The sequence below is a fragment of the Trachurus trachurus genome (assembly GCF_905171665.1).
Source record: "Trachurus trachurus genome assembly, chromosome: 16".
Taxonomy (NCBI): domain Eukaryota; kingdom Metazoa; phylum Chordata; class Actinopteri; order Carangiformes; family Carangidae; genus Trachurus; species Trachurus trachurus.
The window spans coordinates 32,916,193-32,929,737 of record NC_139902.1 but is presented as its reverse complement, the minus strand read 5'-3'; the positions used below and the strand labels follow the sequence as shown (position 1 = coordinate 32,929,737).

At 42.2% G+C, this 13,545-nt stretch overlaps 1 protein-coding gene across 1 annotated transcript in view; it reads left to right on the top strand.

Moving 5' to 3' along the window:
• Window positions 1-13,545, top strand: part of LOC310998998 (collagen alpha-6(VI) chain-like) — a 52,867-nt gene that overhangs the window by 19,155 nt on the left and 20,167 nt on the right. Inside the window, exons 18-24 of the mRNA XM_083989281.1 lie at window positions 746-799; window positions 927-989; window positions 2,404-2,469; window positions 2,571-2,624; window positions 3,517-3,552; window positions 3,637-3,699; window positions 12,294-12,356. Coding sequence (XP_083845407.1) covers window positions 746-799; window positions 927-989; window positions 2,404-2,469; window positions 2,571-2,624; window positions 3,517-3,552; window positions 3,637-3,699; window positions 12,294-12,356 — 399 coding nt within the window. The remainder of the gene's footprint in view (window positions 1-745; window positions 800-926; window positions 990-2,403; window positions 2,470-2,570; window positions 2,625-3,516; window positions 3,553-3,636; window positions 3,700-12,293; window positions 12,357-13,545) is intronic.

The window sequence follows — 13,545 nt, the reverse complement described above, 5'->3', positions numbered from 1 at the left end:
AGTATAAAGGTAGATGTTTGTGTTAAAGCTCCATACAGTATAAAGGTAGATGTTTGTATTAAAGCTCCATACAGTATAAAGGTAGATGTTTGTATTAAAGCTCCATAGGTATAAAGGTAGATGTTTGTGTTAAAGCTCCATACAGTATAAAGGTAGATGTTTGTATTAAAGCTCCATACAGTATAAAGGTAGATGTTTGTGTTAAAGCTCCATACAGTATAAAGGTAGATGTTTGTGTTAAAGCTCCATACAGTATAAAGGTAGATGTTTGCATTAAAGCTCCATACAGTATAAAGGTAGATGTTTGTGTTAAAGCTCCATACAGTATAAAGGTAGATGTCCATGTGTAGTGTGATTATAAAGCAGCTCTAGGTTCTATATTAATACTGTGAAAGTATCAAAGCCTCAGTCCACAGAGAAATGCACACAGCCTGTATTCAGAAACTGAGCCTGAAAACCAGCCGTCAGGACTTCCTGTCACTTTGTGATGTCACAACAAAGCCCCGCCCCCTCACCACCTGGACAACACCATCCAACAACTTTGCAGGATTTGGTTTCTGCAGGTGTTTTATTCTGAAATCTGCTCTGTTTTTATTGCCTCACTTTGGAAAACAGTCAACATTTCAGATAAAACGCAGGAGAAGAGGAAACGTGGAGCGAGTTTAGGTTTTCTAATGAGCTGTGATAATCAGCAGCAGGTTTTTTAGTCTGAGTTTGATCTGTTTCTGTTGTTGTGTTTTTTCAGGGAGTGACGGGAGTAGATGGAGAGAAAGGAGAGAGAGGACACCCAGGAAACCCAGTAAAAAAAAAAAAAGATCTATATGTTGATGATCATTTTATTTGTGTTGAGTTACTTTAAGTTGAATACTTCAGTCACAGTCGGAGGCTTTGACCTCTGACCGCTCTGGCCGATCTGTCGTCCTCAGGGTATCCCAGGCATCACAGGGGAACCGGGGCTGAAAGGAGAGCGAGGGCTGAGAGGAGATCCGGTGAGTATGATCCCTAACTGGCTTCCCACTTCACCACGCTACGTGATAATAACAGAACGTTACCGGACAGAGTTGTTTTAGAGGGAAATTCATGCAAAAACAGCTGATGCGCGTTGCCTTCAGGGACAGTGGCCCAATTCCAATCCGCCCCCTAAAGACTCAGGCCCTGAACCCTCACTGACTAAAGTGACGCCAGCTCTAAATGACAGACTGTGCGAGTCTGTGAGGGTCCAGATGCTGTAAACATGAATGGAACAGCACTTACCCACTCTCACAACACGTTACCTTGACAACAAAATGTTGTTGACTCCGGTCTTGGGCCGATAATTTACCGTACTTTTCAACACTCACAACGTGTGTGAGGGACGCGGACTCAAAACAAAATGTTCCTGGATCAGATCTGATCAAATTATCATCAATAATCACAAACTGCACGTTAATACACCGCCTCTAAGTCAGTGAGTCCGTGAGGGGTCGGATTGGAATTGGGCCAGTTTTTCATCAACAGTCTCTGTATTTCCCTCTAAAACAACTCTGTGTGGTTACGTTGTGTTATTATCTCATAGCGTGGTGAATGTGCAGGTCACAACTTGTCCACCAGAGCGCTGTGGAGTTGTTGGATTGTGTATTTGATGAGTTTGATGAGAGGAAACCAAGAAATCCCATGAGCCTCTGTAGCGTAGCTCTGAGCAGCTCACGGCTCTGCTCCGCCGTTCTAAAAATAGCTTGCACCGACGATGGCAATTATGGCAATGGGCCAATTTGCCAAAATGTTGAATTATCCCTTTAAGGCAACGTAAATAGAAAATCCCCCCCCCCAAAAAAAACGGGTCTCTGGGAGCAACATTAGCTTCAACTCACCAAGAGTGAGCCGTCAGTAAACTCTTAATCCTGCAGATCAGAGACGGCTCCTTCAGGAACCTCTTCAGAAAATCAGATAAAACAGAAACAAAGCGACCTTCTTCTTCTTCTATTTGCTTACAGTCTCTCTGCGGTGACGTCACACTCCCCAGCTTTTTATAAAAAAAAACAACAAAAAAAACAAAACACATTTAAATTTAGCATCTGCTTTGTCCTGTGTGTGAAAGCGGTCACAGCTGGAGCACATGGCTGGAAGCTCGTGAAAGGAATTCTCCTTTTGAACAATCACGTACAGGATGTGATGAATTAATCACAACATCACTTTCGTTTATGTAAGTGTGTGGTGAGAAGATACGATAAGGACGAGTCCCAGAATGCTTTGCTGTGTTTACAAGCAGGCAACTTGATGGAGATGGTTTTAATACGACAACAGCCTCAGGAATCAGAAACTTTATTGAAACGAGGAAGTTACAGTCGCTCCCCCTGCAAAGACAAGAGGCAACGAAGTGGAGAAAGATCCAAAATAAAGATTTGTTTGTGTTCTGGGCTACAGGGTGAATCCGGTGCTGACAACAATCGCCCTGGACCCAAAGGAGAACCGGGGAACCCAGGGCAACCGGTAAGAAACAACCTCACAGAACAGAACGAAACAAGTTTTTGCTGATTGATGATTATAGATTATAGATACATGTTCACTGTGTGTGTTGACATCATCCACAGGGTCGGCCTGGAGAAGATGGGAAGGAAGGTGGAGACGGAGTCATCGGGAACCCGGTAAGATTCCTGACCTCCATTTTATCCGGGGATTTTATGCTTATTCTTCTTTGTTACATTTACATCTTGTATTTTTTTTCTAATACAATATATACATATATTTATATTTCCCTTTTAGCCTCATGGTGGTTCTCTCATTTTTGTCTTGTGTTACTGTAAATTTGGAGCAACCTTGTATCGTATCGTTTCGTATCGAGTTGTGCATTTAGTTATTTTCTTATGTTTTGTTTGTTTTAATCTCATGCACCAAAAGGTCAGAGGATAAATTGAGAGAACATGTGCATGCAGTAGTCAAATAGTCCTTGATCCTCGCTTTAAAATCTTCCATACTTGGGAGATAATCCAATTTGAGATGACTTTGAAGGCACTTTGCCCAAAGACAGTCCGCGTACGAGGAATAGTATACATTATCAATCTATCGTGCCTGAGACTACAGCTTCTGGTGTTGACTTGAGGAACCAGGAGAGAACACAGATAAGGAGGCAAGTCACACAGGATGGCTTTTTAAAGAAAACCATACCAGTGTTCCCATCTACGATTGTACAAAGAAGGCCAGCGAACACTCTCACTGCACAACTTCTTGAGACTGGCGAGACTGACAATAGATCCTTGTATGCTGTTCAAAATAAATTGTATTAAATCAACATACAATTATTAATTTATAATCCCCTGAGTAGCCATTTTATGGCAATAATTATAGATGACAAAGACAAAGTAAAGAATTGGGACACAGCTACAATTTTTTTGGGACGGTTCAAATTGTATTTGGGACGTTGATCAAAAAAGTTAGTCTGGAGCCCTGGTTGTGAGTTGTGTGTCTCTCTCTCTTTTTTTTTTAAGCAAGCTATCTTGAAATCTCTTTGATATAATGTGTGTATTTGTTGTTGTTCAGGGACCAGATGGGAGGAGAGGCGCACCTGGAGGGAAGGTAGGAACTCTTTATCTAAGTTAATGTTTCTATCCTGTTACCTTGAAACACCCGTCTTTTACTGTGTTTCTTTGCATTTTGCAGGGTGCACCAGGAGGTAAAGGGACTAAAGGAGAGCCCGGTAGCCCAGGTCCTGCTGGTCCACAGGTGAGTGATCTGAAGTCCACGCTCAGTCCTGCATCACTCCCTAAAAACTGAGAAGGCACATGATTTTTACATTTTGAGTTGTAGCATAGAGAGAGATCAACAAACTGCAGCAAAGAGAAACAGACAAAACAGAGGAATGAGCTGCCCATGAACAATAACACCCGAGTCGAAACAGAAACTCATATGAAACACATCATCAAATAAAGTTACAACATAATAAAAGTTATTTTTTCCAGTGGAGGCCGGACCCTGACGACCATGAAGGTAATTAGTTAGAGGACAATGTTAGCACTGTGTAGCCAGCATCTCCAATAAATCTGGGAATTACAACAAAATTCTCTTTCACACGGTCGTTTTTTTTTTAAAACTTTGACCTACTTTTATCAGACTTTGTCCATGTTGTTTGTTTTCCCTCTGTTTAATGTGAAAAAAGAAATGTATGTCAGGTAAAACATAAAATAACCTAGTATGTCACCAGAGACTAAGGAATCATGTTAATCTGAAATAATGTGAAATAATGTAGTGCAGCCAGAATATCCACTTTGTTTTTAATACTTTATTGTAGGACTGCACAAATTATTGATTCACATTCCATTAGACATATTTCTTTTTAGAAATGAGAGTAATCCCACAAAATTTGTGTATTTTGTAGTGAAATACAATAGAAAAAGGAAAATGTTCATAATGTTTAAACATCTTATTTGCAGCACGCAAATCACGTTTGTGGTTTGATTTTGTGTTTTGGCCTTTTGCGCTATCCACCACTCTATCTCCCAATCACAAAGTCAGTTTCAGCTTCCAGGTTGCCAGTTCCCACTGAATTTGAGGACAGATGCCAAAGTGGCTCATTTCTCCTGGACACACACCGAGCTTTTTACGCAATAATCTGTTTTCCCAGCACATGTTTATACAGCTTTATCTGCTTCATTTCCTTCTGTTACTACTACTGTTATCCTGACAAATTGCTCATCACAAGCTGCACCAATAATATGAAATGTTACAGCGATACTTCCTGTCTGTCACCCGTCCCCCCACCTCGTGTTGTGAACTTGTGTGTGAATTTATAAAAGTTGTCAGTAGACGAAAGTGAGCAGTTTATATTTTCTCATGATAACATTAAATATTTACGCAGCTAAGAGTCATTTAGCATTATGAACATAAGTTAGCACAGGCGTTTCAGTTGACGTTAAGATCTTTCTCCAGATCTGGTGAGAGTGTGTTGTTGTTGATACAGAGACAGGTCATTTTCTCCTGATTTGTACATTTGTACATTTTGGTGTCAAAATGTTCAGAAGAGATGTGGTTTGTGAAAAATGAGTCCAATTTACTTCAGTGACTCTGGAGTGAAAGAAGGAATCGACCATAATGTGAGCACATGTTCACACTCAAGATGCAATCAGTGATCAAAAACGCTTCGAACACTATAAACCAGAGTTGCCACACGATTGATTGGCTTCACACGCTCTCACGCCACACCTCCAATTTCTCATGCACGGCTGCTGAAGACCTGACCCGAGTCGTTTGTACATATTCTCGGGCTGAACGCGGCTCGAAGAAAATATGATTATAGAAGGCTGAAAATCACAGGACACGTCTGTTCTGATTATTCAGCAGTGTAAAGATCAAGCATACGGGAGCCTCCTTTCATACGTTAATATCTGACAGTACACCTATCAAGATACAGATGAGAATAGGGCAGAAGTGGTGGAACAGAAGATGTGTGGCCTGAAAGAGCTCCATGGTGAAACAGAGGAAACAGGTCCTTGAAAGGCTGGTCCAGACCAAAACATTAATAAAAAAAAAAAAAAAAAAACAGAGCAGCCACAGCTCCCCACTAGACCAGTTTCATACACTCCAGCCATTCTTGTCATTACAATGATAGAAACCTCAGTCAGTACTTGATATGCTTTTTTATCTAAAGCAAATGTTGTCTTTTGCATTTATTTTACAAATTCTTTAAATTCTTCTGGGGGGATCCGCTTACAGGTGTTTATTTTTTTACACCTAATTCACCCTTTCTGAGTTTGCAGGTGTGTGAGAGAGAGAGAGAGAGAGAGAGAGAGAGAGAGAGAGAGAGAGAGAGAGAGAGAGAGAGAGAGAGAGAGAGAGAGAGAGAGAGAGAGAGAGAGAGAGAGAGAGAGAAAACTACATTAAACAGTATTATTGAAAAGCTAAAACAGCTTCCCCGGCCTCCAACAGAATCTCACTCCAGCCAGGGACCAAATATTGGCAGCCCTGCTATATACAAATATGTAAACTGAACCGACTATACTCTAAACAATATAAGAATAACTATGAAGAGTGAGAGGCTTAGGTTTAAAATGTTAGTAACAAGCACTTTGAGAAAGTTTATAGCTGGACATAATCTCGTAAAGTGGAATTACGTCACACTACATTGTGCAAGTGGTCCATAGACTTAGGGTGTTTTCACACATGTTAAGTGCGCACCCTAGTGCAGCTCCAAATGTTAAAATGATACATTGTTTCATTTTTTAGTTAGTGCGGTTGCTTTCACGCCTGCTTTTTGTCACTCGGGACCAAACTTGGAGAGCGTCATGTCTCCATGACTACCGACTACTGAAATCTGGAAGCGCTGATTGATAAAACTTTCATGATGGAGACTCAAGTAGGGCCGGTTGTTAGCAGCTCTGGTTATGTATTTCTATATTGTTTGTATGTATAATTCTTGGCAAACAATAGTTCCGATCTACTTTTCTAGTTTGGTACTTCCAGCTGGTTTCCGGTTGTGTTCACCCAGCTTGGTCCCGTTAGTTCCCGGTAAATACGGGCGGACCTCTGCTGCTCGGTAACCAGCTGCTCCGCGGACACAAGGGACGGACCCGCCGACCTGTCCGGTGTCTGAGCGGACTCAGCGGACACGCACCGACCGGCTGCCTCGCTGCTGCTGCTTCGTTTGTGGACAGAGCTGCATAGGACCGGAGCACCGGGCGGTCTCCCCGCTGCGTTAACCCGTTGTCAACGATTACGGGAGCCCTTTTAGCTCAAACTTGTTGAGTTTGCCTGGCAGTTGGGTCGCACCAGAGTGCGGTTGCTTTCACACATCAACTAGTGCGCACTAGAGTTCGGCTGGAGCCGAACCAAGACGAGACCACCTCCTCAGGCCGCACTAGTTTTGGTGCTTTCACACTGACCCAAACGGGACCAACACTGCAGGTGTGAAAGCACCCTTAAGACCTGCTGCTGCTGCTGCTGGTCTCCTAAAGGGGGCGGAGTCACGGTCTTCTGGTCTCCTAAAGGGGGCGGAGTCACGGTCTGCTGGTCCCCTGAAGGGGGCGGAGTCACGGTCTGCTGGTCTCCTAAATTGGGCGGAGTCACTGTCTGTTGGTCTCCTAAAGGGGGCGGAGTCATGGAGAAACCCACAGAACAGAGAAACAGGAAACTGACTCGTAGTGGAGCGTCTTGTTTCTAAAGCATCTTTGTTGAACCATATGACACTCTGGTGTGTTGGCGTTAACTCTGGTGGCCAAATAGCACATAGGCACACACCTTTATGGAGGTCATAAAGCTCCAAGTGTGTTTCTTTACCATAGACTGTAAACGTGTTGAGTCTATGGAGATAGGGCTGGGCGATATGGACCAAAAGTCATATCCCGATATATTTTGTCTGAATATCGATATACGATATATATCCCGATATTTTTCCGCAAAGTGAGAGCAAATGTTCAGTCAAAGTTAAAGCCAAATATGACAAGTCACAGGTAGTTTTATTGAAACCGGCTATTTCACTGAACAGTTGCAAAATCAAATGAATAAATAATAAACAGGTTTCTTCATCTGGTTCATGAATAAATGTTCAGTTGCTCAAATAACAAAATATAAACATAAATACTGCCTGACAAGAGTACCTTTTTGAAATCAAAGTAATGGAGTAATGGATTTTAGAAGGCGTGATTCCATAAGTCCTCTTCTAAGATCAATGTTAAAAGTTGGCTGGAAATTTGAAAATATTGTCATTATCATGTATAATTTATTATAAGACATTTCTGTAACATAAACACCAGCTATAGCAGAGTCTTATAGAAAGGCACTCTTGAAATAAAAAAAAACTATCAATTGTCTGCACTAAAAACTAAAAAACAACAACTGCCTTGTGTCTCTGTTATTTCTCAGAGATTTTTTTTTTTTTTAACCTGGAGTCACGTGACGTGCCCCACGTCTTTTCCGGTCAGTCGTCATGGAAACGTCACGTGACACTCACGGACCCACGGTTTGGACCAGAGTGAAAACAAACGTGTGTAAACCATGGATGTATTATATTATCATAGATCCATGGGGTAAACGCGAACCTTACGAGCTGAACCTGGTGAAAGCACCGCGGCTCACAGAGGTCTGGAGCTCTGACGCTGCTGCAGGGGACGACGTGCTAATGGCTAACGGCTAATAACAGCTAACGGCTAACAGCTAACAGCTGTGCTACAGCAGCTGACTGAGCCTCTAGAGCCGCGGCTCGGCTCGTTAACGGCAACGAGGTCGACGTGGACTCGGTGCGTTCCTCTCAGTCAGCTGGTGAAGCAGCGGTCTGATAAGCATGAATAAAATAGTTAGAGGAGGGGCGTAGCGGAGCGCGGCGAGCAGTGCAGGGAGCTCCAGATCAGCAGCCTGAATGGAGCAAGGATCACAGCGCAAATTTGAACTATATCGATATATGCGATATGGTCAAATTCCATATCCCATTAAAAAATATATCGATATATTTTTTATATCGATATATCGCCCAGCCCTATATGGAGACTACCTCTACTGGTCAGGAGAGGAACTGCAGCTGCTGGTCTTAACACTGCAGTAGGTAAATTTACTTTATTAAAGGTCCAGTGTGTAATAATAGGCAACATCTGAATATACTACCCATGAATATATTTGTATAAGCGTATAATCACTATAAAATAAAAGTTCATTAATCATTTTTCATTATTATCTTCACATGTTACGGCCACAGACCCCACCACCCCCGTCGTCGTTTTGATCCTTTTCATCTTAACTCTTTCCATATTGTGTGTTGATATAGGACAATGTGTCAGACAGTTGAGTAAAAATTGTGGCACCATAAAGGTTTAATAAGTTTTACAGTTTTTGAAAAAACAGAGTGATGTACTCTGGATAATTTGCACTGAGTTTAAATGTACAAAAGATTCTAAAGTGCAGGTGACATTTTGGTGAAAGTTGCAAAACTGTTTGATCTGTTAGGGAATGGTGACATGTACTTACATCTGAGCAAATCTGGCATGGGACCGGACCTTTGTGCAAAGTTTGGTGATTTCTCATGTATGGGAAGTAGGATTTTTAGGAAGAAGAAGAAGAAACTGGCGAAAACAATAGGGCTTAGCCTGCCTGACCCCTGCTAAAGAACAAATACGCTGCTTTATCTCAACGTGACGTCTGTGTTTGGTCTGAGAATAAGCTCCAATAAAAACAGCACGGCTATAATGAAACGACCAGCAGAGACCATTTAGCTTGGAAAAAGAAAAATAGTGCCGTTTAAGGAATCTGCATCAATGTCAACGACTTTGACAGCTTTATTATGAATTTAACTTAAAATACGTTTCAGGTTAAATGTTATAAATAGTTGGAGGGGGGAAAAAAATAATGATTTTGTTTTGTGGTTTGACAAATTACATTTAACTTCACAGTTGGAGCAAAAGTCAGGAACCATTAACTGTTAGCAGGGTGAATTATCTTCAGACTGCAACTCTGTAACAGGACGAGTTATAATCATGCATTACAGAATAAAATAAAATGATTATAAAATACCTCCACAACAGTCTAAAGATGTGCAAATGATGTCGATTGGTGACTCTTAATTGATTGCTGATTATTGTTGATTGATTACTGTCAGTGTTGAACATGTGAGGACAGAGTTCACTTCACTGAACCAACGTTTGATAGTTAAAGCAGAAGTCAGCGATCCGGTGGTTTTGGCTAACTTCCTGTCAGCAGATGGAGTTAGCAGTCCCCGCCCTCGTCCCTACGTCACCACATTCAGGCGCATCCCTTGGCTGCACACACAGAGAGGACCGCCCCTTTATGCCGTTCTCTCTCCTCATTGGATAAAGGTTGTAGGATACAAGGAAAGTTTTCTCCAGCAGAGCAGAGCAGAGTGACTGACAGACCCGTGTTTCAGACCAAACACTCTATAGAAGTGATTGCTGTCGGAAGATACAACTATTTAAGACTTATATTAACGCAAAAAATCTGCTTGCTTCAGCTTTAAGACACTGAGGCTGTTTTTAAACCCACAACACTGAACCCCTGTGGTTGGTCAGACACACACACACGGATTCATTTACAGCAGCTGCAAACAGTTCCTCCGTTGTCAAACACATATTCACCGAGGACCACGGCCCATTGAGAGGAGTGAATGTGCAGCCATCAGGTCAGAGTGGGGGGTAGTATCTGTCCCATCAGCGCGTGGTGCTGGGAGGAGGAGGAGGAGGAGGAGGAGGAGGAGGAGGAGGAGGAGGAGGAGGAGGAGGCGGCGGGGGTTGGGGGGAGTTGCGGGGGGGTTGGCAGCTTGTGTTGTAGTGACTGTTTCTGGCTCAGGGTCAGACTTCCTTGGAAATCCAGTGGAGCTGTGTGTGCAAAGAGAAACCGTGTGTGTGTGTGTGTGTGTGTGTGTGTGTGTGTGTGGAGCAGGGAGGAATCTGAGGAGGATGAGGAGGAGGAGGAGGAGGAGGAGGAGGAGGAGGAGGAGGAGGAGGAGGAGGAGGAGGATGAAGCCAACAGAAATAACAGATCTTCCCTCTGGTTTCCAGTCATTCAATGAGTCCACTCGTACGTGCGTGTGTGTGTGTGTGTGTGTGTGTGTGTGTGTGTGTGTGTGTGTGTGTGTGGAAAATGACCACAAACTGTGAGACTGACTCATGTGTTCACATGTGAGAAACACTGTAGATAATGGGTTCAGCATCTTCCTTTACTGTCCTTTTTATGACTCTATAAGACAAAAACAGTTTAGTAAGGTAGATCCAAATAATGAATTTGTGTGGTTAGACGATGCTGAGAAGCTAAAGCATCTTTTTCAGTCGAATATATTTGCATTTTCTTTATTTCTTGAAAAGGCTTGGGCAACGAGAAGAAGAGCGATATACATGTATAGTTAAGAAATCTTAAATTGTTTATTTATGTCACACATGTGTGGCAGGTAACACCAACAGGAAGGACTGTCTAGTCTTTTTTTGTATTTGTCATTAAATGTGACTCATATGGGATGGACCACAGTGGTGGCATGACACGAAAATAAAAAATCATTCATTCATTCATTCATTCATTCATTCATACAATAATACAAGATCATTGCAGTGAAATGATGTGTGCATACACTCCAGTGACTGTGCAGTTAAACAACATGACAGGACAACAACATTAATCTGACTGAAAAGAAAACTAAGAAATGCTAAATCACGTTAATATATTCTAAACTAAGTAACACACACTTAAAGGGATAGTTCACCCTAGAATGATATTTCGCTCATTATATCACAAATATCGCGTGATTCGCAGTAACCGCACTGACGCCGGCGCAAATCACGCGATATTTGGACGGACCAGGAAGAGGAGCTTCGAGAAGCTTCCGCTACAAACAAGCTTAAAATATAGACTTATTTAATTTTTTTCGGGACAATTATGCAATTTGGGGCTTCAGCACAAGACGGACATTACATACGAGCATCATGGAGGTATTTGGATGTTTTTTTGTGTGTGTTTTTTTACGAAGAGCTCCGGTGTCCCTTTGCAACCGTTGCATTGAAATGCACTGCTACGCCGAGACCCCCTGTAACTAAGAGAAGGGACGGTGGACTCTGATAATTCTTCCAGCCCTTAGTCAACATGAGGGTGAGTAGATAATGAGCGAAATATCATTCTAGGGTGAACTATCCCTTTAATAACAGACAACAACCAACATTCATCAATCCAAACTGACTGTACTGTGCAAAGTGATGATAAAAAAAGTTTTACATCTTCTCTCCAGGTTCCTCCCACTCTAGTCCAAACACATGCACACTACCTAATCTAAACCATTTCATATTATATGATATTTATGTAATATAAATATGCAACTTTTTAAAAAAACAATATAGTGATTCAATATATTAATTTTAGGCTTTTGGAATATCCACATTTACTGATGTATACATATTTGTAGTCAGTTGGGCTTTTATTTTGATAGGACAGGAAACAACATGCACCCACTTAGTTCCATGTTGTAATAGATTTAATCTTTACATGTATGTCTTTATGTTCATGAGCTCTAACATAGCAGTGTGACGTAGTAACGGTGACCGACCTTTCTGTACGTTAGTGAGGTTAGATTAAACTTTATTCATCCCCAAGGGAACATTCATTCATCACAGCAGCATGTTACGAGAGAAACAAGACTTTATGAATTATAAATAAATCATGAACTACATAAAATGTACATAATATATAATACATAATCCAACTTAAACACACTCTGCTCTCTGCTAAAAGGCTAAACGAGCTGGGTGGTCAACAAAGCAGCTGACTGGCTTCATGCAGAACGTTCTTCAGGTGTGTTTCTGCAGCACTGTCCTTAAACCTGGTCCATGTCTCCTCTGCAGGGAAGCCGAGGGCCCAACGGGGAACCGGGACCGAAAGGGATCTCTGGATTTCCTGGACCTCAGGTCAGTACGCCTCCTGTCCTCGCCGTCATCTCCATCACAGCCGCCAAAGTCCCTCAGAGCAAACAGAGACATGTCAGTCTTCATTTAGCTGACATGTGTTGTAATGTTGGACCAGAACCCTGCTGGATCACTCAGAGCTTCACTGTCAGATGATCAAATCTCAATAGGGACGTTTCCGCTGCAGGAACTTCAGGGTAACAGAGGAACCAGCTGAACCAGGTTCTGGAGGCTCAGACGGTCTCAGTGATACAGTCGCTGCCTGTTCTGGACCTTAAGTGGATGTAAAGAGATTTAAAGGGACAATGAGGAGTTTTGGAAAAGCAAAGCGTTTTCTCACTACATTTATGAGCCTCCGCACCGTGAAATCCTTTGACCGGCGCAAGACAGACTCATGTTTTCATTCATCAAGAATTAAAGTCAGAGGTTGGAAGACGATCACATACCGTCGTAGTTCCCACCATAAACGGAGATTCGGCGGCGTTATTCTCATGACTCGCCACGAAACCGAAAGTAAAGAAACGCTGGTCGGCTCGACCAGCATTTCCACCACCACTAATAATAACAAAATAACCATAGAGACAAAACCATATATTTATCTAAAATGGACCATTAACAAGTGGTAACGTAGATTCATCCACATTAATATGAGACTTTTTTATTGTCGCAGAATTTTTCGTTCTGCCGCTGGAGAAACTCCTCGTTGTCCCTTTAAAGAGAAACTCAGCTCCATGTGTCCCTTGTCTCCAGCTCCAGAGTCCTAGTTCTGGTTAAATCAATGCCTTGTAACTAGTTCCAGGGAGAATGGAGCGTCTCTTGGCCGCCACACAAACGTAACGCGCTAACCCGTAACCCTGTAATCTCTTGTTGATGACAGATAAGACTACACAGATATACACATGGTAACATGGTAGATGATAAATAACCTTATCCACCGCTCCATGGATTGATTTCTCACCGGCTTCGTTGGAGAGGAGGGTTAGAGACACAGAGGAGGAGACACCACACCTGGAGAGTTCAGGTTTTTAAATCTCCCTGAGCAGCAGGACCAGATTGGAATTGGACCTTGTACCACTCACTGCAAAAACTCAAAACTTTCCAAGAATATTTGTCTTCTTTTTTTGGTCAAAATGTCTCATTTCTAGTCAAAACTAATCTCTTTCCACTTAAAATAAGACTCATCACCTAAAAA